Source organism: Rhea pennata, chromosome 1 (genome assembly GCF_028389875.1).
Source record: "Rhea pennata isolate bPtePen1 chromosome 1, bPtePen1.pri, whole genome shotgun sequence".
Classification (NCBI taxonomy): Eukaryota; Metazoa; Chordata; class Aves; order Rheiformes; family Rheidae; genus Rhea; species Rhea pennata.
Genome location: NC_084663.1, coordinates 116,728,628 through 116,744,777, shown reverse-complemented (window position 1 = coordinate 116,744,777; position 16,150 = coordinate 116,728,628). Strand labels below are relative to the sequence as shown.

Genomic DNA, 16,150 nt, shown 5'->3' with positions numbered 1-16,150 from the left:
TAACTTTTTTTAATATTTAAATACAGATCGAAGAAGCAAGCCTGTGGACATATTTGCCATTGGGTTTGAAGAAATGGTAGAGTTAAATGCAGGAAACATTGTGAATGCCAGGTAGGTGATAAAATCAATATAAAATCCGTTTAGTTGATACTCGCATTTTTTGCTTTGTGTATGATATTATTAAGGCTAAAGTATTGTAAGGTTGGGATTATTCTCGATTAATTTTTTGATTATCTTCCAGTTCTGTCTGCCAGTTTCTGTGCCAAGATTGCAAGCTTCACCTCAGCTTTCCATAGTAAAGCTGTAATTATTTAAATCACATATAACAGTCAGTATTTGGCCATATTTTAGATTGCATTTTCAACAGCCCCTCAAAATTTTCCTTCATATAACACATGGAAGGAATTTTTCTGCAGTACTGGTAGTGTTCCGCAGTGTCTATGCTTTCCTACTGGCGGGAACAACAATTCCTGTGAAATTCCTTCCAAAGTCATGTATTGTTGTTATGCATTTATGTGCTATCTTTCATCAAATTTTGATCTGTGGGGGAAAAAAAAAGCACATCCTTCTGTGAAAAACCAGTGGTACAGTCATTAAGAGCAGAAGTAATGTTAGATCATAACTTGATCTGCTTCTAATTTGTGTTTAGCTAAATCACTCCATGGATTCAGTGTATATATTATTGTGGAGTTTGGGTTTTTCAGCCTAGGCAAAATTTGGTATGAAAATATTTTTCATACGTTCCCTCGGGGCTCAACCTGGTACTGGATCATACCAGTAATTAAGTCTTTTATCTGCAGTCCATATTTGTTTTGTCTGTTTTAAATATTTTCTGATGTCTGTCAAGACATCTGGGAAAGGCCTCTAAAGCCTATTACACTGTTAGCCTTTCTGCAAGCCCTGGCCCAGAGGGCAAAGCAGCAGTTTGCTATGCCCTGATTTCACACTCAGTCTAGTTAGCACTGCAGCCAGGCCTGATCTTTTTCATTTGTATCCAATGCTAGCCCTGAAAACTTTGAATATTAGGTCTCCAAGGAAATTTCTACTTGCTCTGAGACTGCAGACATCACTGTTTCCAAATATTTATTGAGTTCTAGTCTGGGAATTAAGTTGGTAGGAAGATGCTTTGTTTGCTCCTTCATAGCAGTCTTAGAAATACAGGAAAGACAGTCCTGGTTCCTGGCTTGCTTGAGAAGAGTGAGGAAGTATTTTACCAGACTGAATTTGAAGTGATGACAATCATTTCAGTCTGTAGTCTGTGTCTCTGTTAGAAGTCATTTGGGAACCATTCACGTCTGAGCTTTGGCTTACTTCCCCAAGGTTTAATTAAGGTTATTGTGTGAAGATTAGTCAACTAGAACAACACTTGAGATACGTACTTCCTTTGGTTTATTTTTAAGCCGGCATTTTTAATCTCACCACTAGCACAACCAATCAGAAGCTTTGGGCTGTTGAACTGCAGAAGACCATATCAAGAGATTACAAGTACGTGCTGCTGGCTTCTGAGCAGTTGGTGGGCGTCTGCCTTTTTGTGTTTATCAGACCCCAGCACGCTCCTTTTATCAGGTCAGTGAACTCATAGCTGTGCACAGTTTCAGGTTGCTTTGTATTGCAAACTAATATACCAGTATACTGATAAGCATATTAGACTCTAAAAGAGCTGTTCCATCTTCTGGGAAAATAATTGCTTTTAAATTATTGTATCTTAGTTTTTAAGTACCTTGTGACTTGCCTAGAAAGCTTGAAAAGCTAAAGGGTTATACATTTAGCTGCTCAGTATGTGCTGGCATCTTTTTAAAACAATCAAATGGCATTACTGCTGAAAGAAAAATGTGAAAATATAATCTCCCCAACATAATGTCAATTTGTTATTCTTTAGTTTTTTTTACAAAGTTTCATTCAATGATAGAGCACTATTCAAACATACTTCAAAGCTGTTGACTTTTGTGCTCCTGTACTTGAAGATTTAATAGTTATTTAACTTTTTTAGGGATGTTGCTGTTGATACTGTAAAGACTGGCATGGGAGGAGCCACTGGCAACAAAGGTGCGGTAGCAATTCGAATGTTGTTTCATACATCCAGTCTTTGCTTTGTCTGCAGTCACTTTGCTGCAGGGCAATCACAAGTTAAAGAAAGAAATGAAGACTTCATGGAAATAGCTCGCAAGCTCAGTTTTCCAATGGTAAGCAACAATGTTCAAATTCCATAATAAATGAAAAGTTAAATCCTTTGACCTCTAGCAGTATCATCCAAAATTCTACAGCAGTCTTTTTGTTTTTTTTCTTTCTCCCCAGATTTCTATGGAAATCAAATTTCCTTGGGGTAGAGGTCTCAGAGATAATAAAGTTCCCACAGTTTTTATTAACGTAGATGAGTATGCAGAGAGAATAGACCTTTCCAGTGCAGTGACTGATGAAAAAGGTGAAGCATGAATTCACTTGCAGTAGGCATCAAGGAGCTAGCCTGGGAAAGAGACCTTACAGATTCCTGATGTGCAATAGAACTTTTGTAGACACCAAAGCAAAAATCTGTTAATGTGTGTTGAAAGATTTCAACACGCTTTTTGCAAACTCATTTTAATTTCTTGATAATTCATTTTGGTCAAGTTGGATCATGGAATTCAGTACCTTGTTCTTATCAAGTGTTTACTTTTGTATTTCCTTTATAATTTTAACAGTGCAATAAAATGCTTGCTTGAAGCCATATTTATGAATCTCTGTAAAGACTTAGAGCTGTCTTAAATTTTGTAGTCCAAACATAGTTTATTAGTTTCTGTGGCACTGTACAGGAGTCTGCTATGTTATTTTACATATTTTTTTACTAAATTTGTCCTCATAGTAATGTTCCATTTTTTCTAGAGAGTGCTATATTTTTAGGGTTCGCAGAAACAGCTTTCTAAATGCTGTTGTTTTACTCTGCTAGTATATCTGCTTTGTTTCTCTTGAGGACAATGGAAAAATCAAAACAAAAAGGAAAGTATAAAGTTCTTGCTTTAAGCCATATGCTTTATTTAAACTAAGGGAGCCCTTCTGTCTCTCCCCAGGCTTGAAAATCTTGTGTAACTGAAAAGTATTCAGTTTAATCTGAATAATAAAGTCTTTGCTTTTCAGTTTGTCCAGACAGTGTGCCACATAATCCCAGGGTAGTGTTTTGTTCTCATTTTGAACCTCTTTGTGACACAGGTGGCAGTCATCATGTTAGAACCAGCTTCTAAAACTGGAGCAGAATGGTGACAAATTTTAAAGTCCAATTCAGATGATTGGTGTTTCTTTAGAAATGCAAACTACATTATATATATGTGTGTGTGTGTGTGTGTATTTTGTTTCATATTCTGTATGTGTGAATACCATACACTTTGCTGTGTGGTTCCATCCATATGAACACTAAGATGTACTTTAGTAGTCCTCATCAGCTAGAAATGATGCATATTTTACTATTAAAAAGGCTCATAAATTCAGCTCCTACACCTGGAAGTAGTAAATTTCTGTCACTCCATTGTTTTTAACTGTATTGTATGCTTCTATTTTACAGGGAAGGATGCTCTTTTCCCATGACTATATTTTTTGGTGTGGCGATTTTAATTATCGAATAGATATTCCTAATGAGGAGGTTAAGGACCTAATACGACAACAGAACTGGGATTCCCTTATTGCTGGAGATCAACTTATCAACCAGAAAAATTCTGGACAGGTATCTTAACAAAATGTTATTGCACTTGAGGATATTTCATTTTTCTTTCTGGCTTTAGAGAAACAATTTTTTATGGTGCTTCTGTAAATTTGTATCTTTGGCATGTTTTTACTTTAGCACTTTTCTGTAGGCCCTAGTGTGGAAGGATGGGACATAGCAACACTTAGTAACTTATTTGTAGTAACTGTCCTGAAGAGTTAGTGATACAAATACAATGATGAGCTGTGGAAGCAAGGTTTTTCTTTTCCCCTGGGAAAAAAAAAAAAAAAAAGGAAACTTGGAACTTACCTTTCTCTGTTTATCAGGTGCAACTATTTTTAAAAGTACATGTAGAAGTTCTTTCGATAATGTTAGTTTTCTCTTTAGAGGAGCCTAATGCTGTTACTGTTGTCTGGTTGCAGAAGCAACAGACCAAATTATAGCTTTGTTACTGAGGAAGGAAAAAAAGACATAGAATAATGAAGTATGAAGAAAGCTTCAGATTTTAGATTGTTAGAGTTTCTTGGGGGGCACATATAGCAATTAAGGGAATATATTAAATGAATCAAATTTTGAGTGCAAGTATGCTATCTCCTATTTTCTCAGCTTTAAATGGGATTACTGTAGATGGTTAAATGACAGATAAGTATTTTTATTTTCCCTTCTGTTTGTTTTTTATCTGTGCTGCCGGCACTTTGAGCACAAGCAACATTTTTCAGAAGTAGAGCTCTTTTCTCCAGTTTATGCTGATGGCCTGTGCAACAAAACAGGAGGGAAAACATTTGATTAAAATTATTTTTATAGCCAGTTTCTAGGAAAAAAATAGATACAGGTTCAGATGGACAGAGAGCATGTTTATTTGTTAGTTAATGTGACCAAAATGGAAGTGGCCTAGAGGTCTCAGGGACATTTATGACAGTTACAAAGTCTGAAAGATCAATGAAAACTGGATAGGAAAAAAATTCAAAGTAATCCCCTGACTGAGAGAAAAGAAGAGGTACCATTAAGTTATTGAGGTAATGTTCCACTGTTTGGCCGGACATTAGTGTTTATTAGCTGGCTTGCTAAAGTTAGTTGGCATGTGTGGTGTTTAGGAAAGGTATTTATGTAGCACATTTCTTCATAGAAGTATGTTATAAAATAATTACCAAAGACAAAGAAATTTATTATAAATTGTCTCAGTAGTTGCACATCTTCTGATGCACACTGATTTTTAGGTGACTAGATTTCAAGTTGTATTTCCAACAAGAAAAGCAGGTAAACCTGTTATCTGATACACATTTGGCTGGAAGATTCAAGTTAGATGTGTATTTTACAGATCTCTGATGTCAAATAGAACTGCTCCATACAAGATTAAACTAAAGACTGGAGCTAATAAAGTCAACTAAAACATTTCAGCTATGTCTACTTTACACGCTTAAGGAGTTAGCAAATTTCCGTGCCTTCTAGAGACTTGTATTAGTTGGTTCTGTTTATGTTGAAAAATATCTAATGGATTTTTTTGATTACTTTCAGTTGACTCTGTATCCTAAATTCCACATACACTGTTGACAGATTCTTTCACATAATAGCTCTTCTTATTCTGTTTCTGTATTCATTACAAAAGAAATGGTGGTATTGAATCTTTAATCTCTTTAATTCATATTGAATATCTTAATTTTAAGGACTCTCCTTCTTTCTTTGTCCTTTTTTTAAAAAAAAAAAACTCCTTTTAACTTACTGAGGAAGTATCTTGCATTCCCTTGAAGGAATGTGTATCTATTCAGACAAGCACATGAATTCTCAATATTAATTCCCAACATTAGCTGACATATGAGCAATGATAACAACTAATTAAAGTGCTGTGGAAGACATCTATTCTCAATAGCCTCAAGTTCTGAACAACATTAGAGGAGCAGTAGGTTTCTCATGAGTCTGAGGTCTTAACTATATATATGTTGACATATTTCTCTTTAATGATGATCTCTCTGGGTCGCTGTTTAGTCTTAATGGCTAATGTAGAATGCTTTCATCAGAAAAAAATGTGAAAATGGATTCATATTATCAAATGACTTTCTTTTTTGAGATGCGCACATGAAGATTTTCACTGTTGAAAGAGAGGAGTCTGATTAGTTTCAAGCTGTTTCCCATCTGTTTCTGTCTTCTGGTGTGACATAAATTGTTCTGTTTCTTACAGATTTTTAGGGGGTTTTTAGAGGGCAAAATAAATTTTGCTCCTACATACAAATACGACCTGTTTTCTGATGACTATGACACCAGTGAAAAATGTCGCACACCAGCGTGGACAGATCGTATTCTTTGGAGAAGAAGAAAATGGCCTTTTGACAGATCAGGTTTGAGTGCTTCCTTAAATTGTATAAGATTTTAACTGGCTTATGGAATCCATTCAGCAATCCGTTCAGTGCCAAAGATACTGACCGTCCATCCTTGACTTTATACCAGACAGAAATAATATAATAGTCTTTAATAAATAGAAGTGACACTGAACAGGAAGATCAAGAATCAGATATCATTTCAGTAGTTTAGAAGGAACTTTTTTTTTAATATGAACCTCCTGATTTTGATTTACTTTCATTCTTCTCCTTTTATAAATAACTGATTATTTTAGAGTGTTCTTGCAATCACTATGTTTTTTCCTCTTTTGTTTTCCTTTTTACTGTATATAGCTGAAGACCTGGATCTTCTGAATGCTAGTTTTCAGAATGACAGTAATGTCCCTTATACGTGGAATCCTGGTACTTTGTTGCACTACGGACGAGCAGAGCTCAAAACGTCTGATCATAGGTTTCAGTTTTATTTTATACATTACTTTCTAATCATTGAAAAATTAATATTTCTATTCATTTTATTCTTCAGATACTTTGTTAACAAGTTTTTCTCATATTTTTTTCAAGGCCTGTGGTTGCAGTGATTGACATTGACATATTTGAAATTGAAGCAGAAGAGAGACATAGAGTTTATAAAGAGGTGATTGCAATGCAAGGACCACCTGATGGTACTGTAATGGTCTCCATCAGAAGTTCTTCACAAGAAGAAAACTATTTTGATGATAATTTGATTGATGATCTTCTTCAAAAATTTGCAAGCTATGGTGAAGTTATACTTATAAGGTTAAAAAGATTTTTTTTTTTTAATTTTAATCTCTATTCCTCTTCATTGTTCCCCACCTGTTTCCTTAAGTGACTTTCTTAGCAGACATTTCAGTTGTAGTCCACTTAATTTTTAACATTTAGATTTTGACTCTAATTTTAGTATCTTCACAATTGCAAATGAATTTTATTTACCTCTTTGTTTCAATTTGCAGACTTAATTTTTCCAATTTGTCTTTATTTTTGAGAAAAAATGTCATACTGTCTTTGTCAAAAATTGGTCATCAGAGAAATTTCTGTATATAATTTTGTACAAGCTTGTGTTCATTTTTAAATGAACTGAACATGAGAGGATACCTGTGAATGTTGGATTTTCACTAAGCTGTTAGTAGAATTAACAGCTTTATTCATGAAAAAATAGGAGCGTGATCCCAAGTCCATAGTGTGAACTGAGTATCTAATACAAATATCTAACCTGTAGCCATGCAATCTGAATATGTGACTGTAGCCACACAATTTTTAAGAGAACAGTGATATTTACTTTGTTCTTTTGCTTTGTTTATGTGTTGCAAGGATATGTTCAGTTAAAGCTTATTAGCCAAATATATATTATTAAATGACCTTTAAAGAAAATTGTTCTCCATCAAATAAAACATTGAAAAACCTTTAAGGTAAAAGACTTCAAAAGATAGTAGATAGAATAAAGGATTTTAATCATCATTTCCAAATTACTTTGCAGGTTTGTAGAAGACAAAATGTGGGTAACCTTTTTGGAAGGAAGCTCTGCTTTAAATGTTATGAATTTGAATGGTACTGAGGTAATGTAAAATTACTAAATTTTCCTATACCAAGAGAAGTTCCAACTTTTTAAGAAATTCTTGATTTTATTTCATTTTTCATAGATTTTCATGCTTCATACTGACTATTGCTTCTAATCTTTTTTTTAATTTTATTTTTGATAGTCATATAGTATTTATGTTGTCTTTCAAAAGCCAGCTGAGAGAGGTACCAAACCTAACTTATTTTTAGGAAGAGGTCTGTTAGAGAAATGAAGATCCCATATTGAGGGGGATCTTTGTCACTGAGGGATTCTCTTAATTGCTTTACTACTGTTTTTTTTCTTTACAATTTAAAAAACAGCCTTTTATTGTGAGACTAACCAGTTTACAAACTGGTTTATCATTTTTGTAGCCTGCAGTAATTTAAAATTAACGCTCCTGCGGTGATACTTTGACATTTTTGTGTGATTTCAATTTTGCCATTGGCTTCTCTAGGGCCAGCATTTGACCTTTGGAAAAAATTTAATTTTCACATTCAAATTTTTACTGAGTTATATTCCTACTAACATATAATTTGCTTTTCTAATTTAGAATGCTGGATTTTAATGTTCATATTCCTAAAAACTTTTGTTCTGTGTATATCTTATGGCAATTCAGCTATTAGGAAGAATTGTAAGTATAAGCTTGAAAAATCCAGACTGGATCAGGAGTTTGGAAGATGAAATGAATCTAGAGAAGATTAATGTTGGACTGCCTTCTTCAACAAGCTCCACTTTGCTTTGTGAAGATGCTGATGTTACTGCAGACTATGATATGGAAGGTTTGTTGAATTAAAGTTATCCTACTTTGGAGTGCTTACAGTTCTAAATATTATTGTTAATTTAATATATATATGTATATATATATATATTTATATGATTTTGTGTAAGAAGCTTATGCCCAACTGAAACACACAAATTAAGAATCAGAGTATTTTCAGCAGTATCTGGATAACTTGTTAAGCAGTCTCAATTTTGTGTCAGTTTGCAGTTTATCAGTAGGTTTTACTAATTTGTTACTGTTCTTCTCACTTTACCCCATAACCTGCCATCTCAGGATCGCTTCATTCATGCAACTTTTGCTGTTCCCAGAGAGGCTCTGTAAGCAGGATATGTACAACTTCAGAGTACAAAGCAATTCTTTTTTAGCAAATACACATAATAGGACAAATGAGCTCCTATGCTAAGCATTGATATGTTTACCACCCCTAGCAAGCTATCTGATGAGTCTTTAATAGGTAGGCAAACATCATTTGGGTAGGGAAACCTTCAGCCTCTGTTGCTTTTTAGAACAGGCCAATCCTCAGTGCTGAGGAGTTGCTATTTTCCAATTCTTTGCTTGTTAATTTGTTTGTTTTTTTTCTGTAGAATTCTGTATCTTTTCATGTCAGTGTTTTTCTTGCTGAATACTGGAGCTGCTAAATCACTGTTGCAGCAATCTCATCTCCACATTTTTGCATATCTTAACATGCATGTTTCTAGTCCATGCACTTTCTCACAGCTTAGAGCTTGTGCTTTATTTATTTATTTATTTATTTTTCTCTCTCCCAGTAAACCTATGCCAAGGGCACACAGTTTGTGCTGCATCAGAACTAGGCCCTGGATCACAGAAAGCCAACCCCCTAGGCTGAGGGACTCCAGCTTTGTTCATTATTGCTTGAACGTAGTCTTAGAAGATGATGGGAATAAGGAGTATTTAATAAAACTGAACTTCTACCTTCTATTAAAAGGGCATTTGATTGGATACTTAATTCTTAGAAGTACCTTAAGCTTTTTGTCTGGTATTTTCAAAATTGAATCAAGTTGTGCAGTGAAGATACTTTTCGAACTGAGTGAAAGGAGAGAGAATATTAATCCTCTCAAGATAGCCAAAAAAGGAAAACTTGATTCTCTTGGTATCTAGTTATCAGTTACCAGAAGGATGAATGAGCCTCCTAAGAGGCATGTTGGTTTACAGAATGGTTTCTTTATCTGAAATAACTAGCTAGGTAAAATATATGGCAATGTCTATTTCTGATAGAACAGCCCTCTGGACATTCATCAGGCAGCTGTGTACCGCACTGCTGTATTCCAAGAAATGATTTACTGTGGTTAAAAGTGTACTAAAGAGGAAGCTTTCAAAGCTCTAGTAGAGTGAGATATTATTCTAATTACGAAGTCAAATAAAGCTTTAAAATATATACAAGGTTTCTATATAGTGCTGTGCCTCTGTCTCATGCAGTCTGAAGAAATCTCATGTACTTAAAAGGGCTTAGAATATAATTTCATTGTCAATAGATATCCAACATATCAATAGATAAAGAGGGTATACTGGCTGTATGTGGTCAAATGATTTTTTTAATGAAGATACAGGTTTTCTGGAAGTGAGTACATAGGTTTTATTACATAATTTGAATGTGAATTTTGAATAATAGAATTGGAATTCTGTGCAGTTTTATTTTTTCAGTGTATCACTTCAAGAATATTTTAGTGTATCACTTCAAGAATATTTGGGGAGACAAAATGGGAGGTTGTAGATAGACCTGTGAAGTAGCTTAATAAATTATATGGCATGTGTATCTCTTCTTGTCATTATTCCGCCCCCCCCCCCCCCCCGCCAATCCTGGGCAGTGCTGAAATACTGTGATTTGGCTTCAGTGTTCAAACATGAATTTCTTGAGAAGGCCTGATTCACTCTGTTCTCTGCATTAGCATATATTTGTCCTTCCTCTTATGTCCTAGGGAAGTAAAACTGAAATGTTTTTCTAACTACAGCCAAAAACCCATGCCTTACCTGCTGACACTTCTTGTCTTCTTTTCTTACATATTTTACAGTTTTTTTTTTCATTTCTTGAACAGATATGCTTTCTAGATGTATTCATATCTGTACTTTTTGAGAGTTGAGTAGCTCATATGCTTGGACCCAAGCACCTTAGTAGCAAACATTACTCCGCATAAGTTGCAAGAAAAAAAGAGTTGGCAACTATGTGTAAAGGCAAAGCAGAGACTAAATGGTTTTTAGTGTAGATATTTTTTTTGTTTGGCTGAAAGTATCATGGGGAAATCCCCACAGTGTCATTATAGTTGAAGGAAGGAACATGGTTAACTGTTTTGCCATGAAAAAGATGTGACTATATAAATTATTTTCACATTTAGTTTGGGGTATGACTTATCTTGTAAAAGCAGTTTTGGAGTCATGGCCTCCTGTGGCAAGCAAGTTTAGAGTAGCTTAAGTTTGTTGCTAAAATTAGTTGTATTTATGCATTTGTGTTACATTTTTTTTGGGGGGGGGGTGGACAAGAGGTATGAAAGGCAGATCTGTGTCTCCTGGTGACTAGAAGAAAAGGTAGCCATTATAGCAAATTAAGGATTAGCGTTTTTACTAAGGGTATTCTACACTGCAGTCAAACATACACAAATGGAGCAAAGTAGGTTGATTTGATTATGATTACTATCTGAAACTTGCTTCAGTATTAATAAAGCCATATGGCAAGGGCACTACCCAAGTATGTGCCATATCTATATTGTAGTCCTACACCAGTTAAGTGTAATGCTAGGACTCTAGCATTTTCTCCCTGGTGCATTTGGAGCATTTTAAACTGTTTCAAATAGATCTGCAGTCTTTCTAATTTTTTGATGCAGGAATCAAACAAAGATTTAGTGGTTGAACTGATTCTTTGGAACTTACAATTTGGAGGGGGGCTTTCTGCAGAAAATCCCATGCCCAGAATCAGTTTATACTTCCTCTGCTTTTTAAAATAATTACTTAACTGTATCTTCATTTATTTTGCATGCTTTTTTCTTTTTGGTTTGATATTTAGGTGACATTGATGACTACAGTGCTGAAGTAGAAGAAATCCTTCCTCAGCATTTACAGCCAACTTCAAGCTCTGGTCTTGGAACCTCCCCAAGCTCTTCACCACGTTCCAGTCCCTGTCAATCCCCTACGCTGTCAGATGGACCTACCATCCCAGTGAGACCGAGCCGAGCTCCAACAAAAACCCCGGGGCCACCTGTTTCCACACACAGTGTGTATTACATTATATAATAGTAGTAGAGGAAATGTGTCAATTTGGCAGCAGTCTGGCCCAATGGCAGAGCACTACCTTGTATAGTATTTCTAATTGTGCTTTTAGATCTGTTAATAAAAAAGGATATCCTTTTCATTATCTGGCATTTTACAGATAGGTAGTCTTGGGCAAATCGCTTCATTATTTATGTCTCAGCTTTCCTAGTGGGCAGTGGAAGAGCCCCATTTCCTGAGTTTTGCTTACTGCTCTGTACACTGGTCTGTGCTGCTGCAAATTACCTTACTTGCTTTAGTTCTTTGGCCTTACATCTTGAAAGACTCACCTCAAAAATTATGTAATTACTAGACTTTCTAAGTTGATTAGTTTCAAATCTCTTTTGAAGAGTTCTGATGTATCAGAGTAATCCAAGTTCATTTTAGTTGTTCTCTTCAAATAGTTAATGCTCCTATAAATTTTAATGTGTAAATCATAATCAACAGATCTGTAAATTGTGAGTGTATAATACAAAAGCTTCTGTTTAAACACAACTCCATTTTAGCGACAAAATGGACATAAGGAATTAGTGTTTTGAATAGCTTCTGAAGTAGTTTATTTCAATGTAATTTGAAGTAGTTTTACGGAGACTGCTGGCTAAGGTGCCATCAAAATTCCCCTTGTAACATTTTCTTCTGAAGTAGTTGGTTCACAGGTTAGGGTAAAAAAATCAAAATTTAGAACTCTGCAATTTATAAGAATGTTCAGAATTCCCTGAAAAGCATGTACTGGTTAAGCAATATGAGACAAAAGTATTAATTTAGGAAAAATAGGCTTGTTCTGCCATTGAATGTTCATATTTTCCATCTCTCAGAAACTTGATTCTACTTCTATAGAACCACAGTATGGTTTCCAGTGCTGGGAACTGACCACTCTCTCTGCACAAATGACTTTTAGAAAAATGATTAGGATGTCAAAGTGATTAATTGTTGCATTATTTTCTGTCTGATTCTCTAGCTGAATTTCAGCTTGGTACTCAGCAGAAAGAATCTTCTCAGAGCTTGGAGCCTAAGCGCCCTCCTCCACCTCGCCCTGTTGCTCCTCCCGCACGCCCAGCTCCGCCGCAGAGGCCACCTCCACCATCAGGTAATGCAGTGAAGATATATCAGAAGGTCAGGAATATTTTGATTCAAGTGTATGAGATAAGGTTTGAGATTACATGGAATATACCTGTTTTTGTCCAAAACGTTTACTGGGTACATTTAGTAGCAAAATTATAATGTGAAATAATAGCATTTTTCAGCAATATTTAGATAGTCATCTATGTTTATAAACAACAGTTTAAGAATATGGGTTTTCTGTAGCAGTGTTTAGTCAACAGTTTCATTATTTATAGCGTTTTACTTTTTTAAAAATAAAAGATTATTTATCTTTTACGTTCATTGATTTATGTTCCTTTAGTTTGGGCATCAGTATATATGCATTTTATTACATCCAAATTTTTAGTATAGAGTTCATCTGGATCATCTGAAAATGTAAACAATTGAGCACTAACAGAAATTGGATGTTCAGAAGCATATGGGCAACATAGTTGGTAGCAAACTGACCCTTGTCATTTTTAACTTTCTCATTCTTTTTCTTCCCTCTTACTGTACTGATATTTTTCATTATTGCTGCATTCATTTCTTAAATACTGTAAGGCGGTAGGAGTCCTGCACCTGCTAGAAAAGAATTTGGAGGTAATGATTTTAATTGTTTTTAAATATGACTACATAGCAAAATTCCTGTGGTTGTCCATTGTGACAATATTTAATATGATGATGTCCAAAGTATACAAATCAGCAATTCTTAAAGGTAATTTTCTTCTCAGAGTTTGTGTCCCCTTAACGTATCTAATTTCTTCCCCTTTGATAATGCTGAGGCCTTATCAGCCCTTCAGGCAAGTTGTTTTATTTTTTCCAGCTTGATCTGGTTTTGCATGTTATAATGAATCTCCTCCTCTAAGAAGCACTCTTTCTTGAAAACAGTTTTTTGTTTTTTTATCATGTTACATAAATGAGCTGTCCTCTTTGGACTTAAGTCAGCCTATTAATACATGGGATGGAGTGAGATTGGTAGTGGTGGTTCTGGAATACTTTCTTAATGGCCTTTCAGAGATTGCCACTCAGTTGGCAGGAAAGAGGGGGTTTTGCTGGAAAATTTAGCATTATTTTCTCAGTCTCAGTAAATGAGTCAAGTATTTTACATAGTATATAAACATGAGCTAACTTATTCTGCTGTTGGACCAGCGATGTGCATAGCTCTTAGATGCAAAGCAGAGGAGAAGAAATATTCTCTTGAAACTCATTTCTTTTTTTGTCTTTTAGAATCTGTTCAGGAACTTTGAGGAGTCTTATAAGTAGCCCTTTAGAAAATAAGATTTTGGACAAATGGAGCTGGTTAGATAAATATGAGGAGTATAAATGCTCCTGCAGGGAATTTGATTTCCAGAATTACATATGCAGGTACACAGACCTGCAGTATGTGTATATGCACAGTAAATTTGTAGCTGTGTAATCGGCACTTGTCTCTGGATGTAATTTTTGTGTATGGAACACTGAAGAACAATCAGATGAGTATGCGGAAAGCTCATGAAAGTGTTATCCCCAGTCCAGCTTTTGGCATAATAACCTGTAGTTTTTCGAAGTATTTCAATTTTTTTAAAAGACTTCTGTTTTAGAAAATAACCAATTTACAACAGACAAGATATTTGAGGTTTTAGTTCATTACAGTAGCAGTCCTGTGTAGTTTTATATGCACTGACACAATCCTGTTTGCCTAGTTTCAGTCTCAGTTGTACAAAAACTAGCCTTCTTTTTGTTCTTTCCAGATATAGCTTTGTATAAAGAAGTCTAAATTCCTTTTTATGCAGCCTTGTAAAAGAGATTTTAATATATTTTTTTCAGTTACTATTCTGACCTAAAGCTCATCCCATTTTTCCTCTTCATTTTCCGTTCATAGAATACATTTATAAGGTGTAAGGCTTTGCTTTTCAGTGGTACATGAGCTTAGCTCTGAGCAAGCTAGCGCAGCACTGGCACCTCACGTAAATGTGATGTGTTGTTATGCTTAGGTAAATTTTATCTGTCTTTCTCTTACCTGGATTGCAGTGACAATACCATGCATAAATTCTGTAACATGTGCAAAGTGACATTGGTCATGCCTTTAAATGTTGAGAATTTTAAATGTTACATTTTATTTTTGCCTATGTGTTCTAACCTTTTATTATGAGTGCTTCAGAATGTACATGACACTTCCTCTCATGACTCACTGCTTTGAAGATGGGAAGGGGACTTGGGCATCTAAGTTTTAGTAGAGTTTGGTCATACTTTATATCAGGAGTTGCTCAGAATTTGAGGAATGATGGAAACAAGGCAATATGCTCTTTGCAAAGGTTGGCAAAGTATAGAGTTTTTGTTAATATGAAAGATTTCCACTGAAGATATTCTAAGCTCTTGACTGTTGATCATTCAAAATCAAGATTTTGTGATGTGGTTACCCAGGATATTCTTCTATATGTTATGAAGAGTAACTTACAGAATATTGAAAAGTGTAATGGCTGTTAATTGTCAGTTATTCAATGTGGAAAAACTACTATCTACTAGTTTAAAAAACTACTACTTCCTTCCCCTTTAATAATATTACTTGGACTTTTCCTGGTTAATGTAGGAGAGGCTTATAGTTATCTTTTCTTGTCAGTTTAAACTGTTAAAATTGGAGCTCAGATTGAGAGAATGCATAATATTTCCAATATATGGAATAATTAGGGTAAAATGCATTATGTTTTTACTATAATTATCTTCCAAATAAATATAATTAGCCTAGGAGATGGTCTTAAAGCTGATATTCAAAGAAATGCAAGTTTGTTAAGCTATGAAAATACATACACCCAAAGAGCCATTATTCATATGCGTGCATTGATATTTAGTCACATGTGAAATTTAACCTTTCAAGAAAAATTCAGAGTCCTTTTTTTTTCAGGGCAGTGTTCAGATTGTTTGGGTATGGTAGGACATGGCAGTCATTTTAAAAAGAGGGTTTTTTTGGTAAAAATCTCAGAAGAACACCTTTCTTCATCTCTTACTGAAGCATGAATTTTTAGTAGTGGAAGAAATGAGAAGCTTTAATACTAAAATCAGAGTAAATTCAGTCTTCAAAATGTAGGGAAGTGGCCTAGATTTCAGAAACGTATATGTGCGCACACATGCATGTATGTACATACTTTTTGAGAAGCTGGAGTTGCTTTATTTTTAATTAAGCTAATGTGTAAATGTAATCTTTACAGAACATGCAGTTCTGTCTAAAAGATTTCAGGGAATAAGGAATGGATTTGTTTCTGTATATATCTAAAGCCTTTCCTTAAAACACTCCTTTTGTGAAGCAAACGTGATATCTTCACCTGCAAAACACTATTTCAAACTACAGTAGAACTTTCAAACCATCTGCAGATTACCATAACAGTTAAAATTATATCCAGAAAATGTGTTTCATATGGAGATGTATATTTTTCACTGTCCTTACGATGAAAATTCTCATATAATGCTAACTGTGA

At 34.7% G+C, this 16,150-nt stretch overlaps 1 protein-coding gene across 8 annotated transcripts in view; it reads left to right on the top strand.

Moving 5' to 3' along the window:
* Positions 1-16,150, top strand: part of SYNJ1 (synaptojanin 1) — a 67,170-nt gene that overhangs the window by 35,380 nt on the left and 15,640 nt on the right. For all 8 annotated transcript variants that reach the window (XM_062598388.1, XM_062598415.1, XM_062598407.1 and 5 more), the window contains exons 14-24: positions 27-111; positions 1,426-1,566; positions 1,991-2,183; positions 3,533-3,691; positions 5,847-6,003; positions 6,337-6,454; positions 6,565-6,780; positions 7,499-7,577; positions 8,196-8,358; positions 11,377-11,583; positions 12,577-12,705. In XM_062598388.1, coding sequence (XP_062454372.1) covers positions 27-111; positions 1,426-1,566; positions 1,991-2,183; positions 3,533-3,691; positions 5,847-6,003; positions 6,337-6,454; positions 6,565-6,780; positions 7,499-7,577; positions 8,196-8,358; positions 11,377-11,583; positions 12,577-12,705 — 1,647 coding nt within the window. The remainder of the gene's footprint in view (positions 1-26; positions 112-1,425; positions 1,567-1,990; positions 2,184-3,532; positions 3,692-5,846; positions 6,004-6,336; positions 6,455-6,564; positions 6,781-7,498; positions 7,578-8,195; positions 8,359-11,376; positions 11,584-12,576; positions 12,706-16,150) is intronic.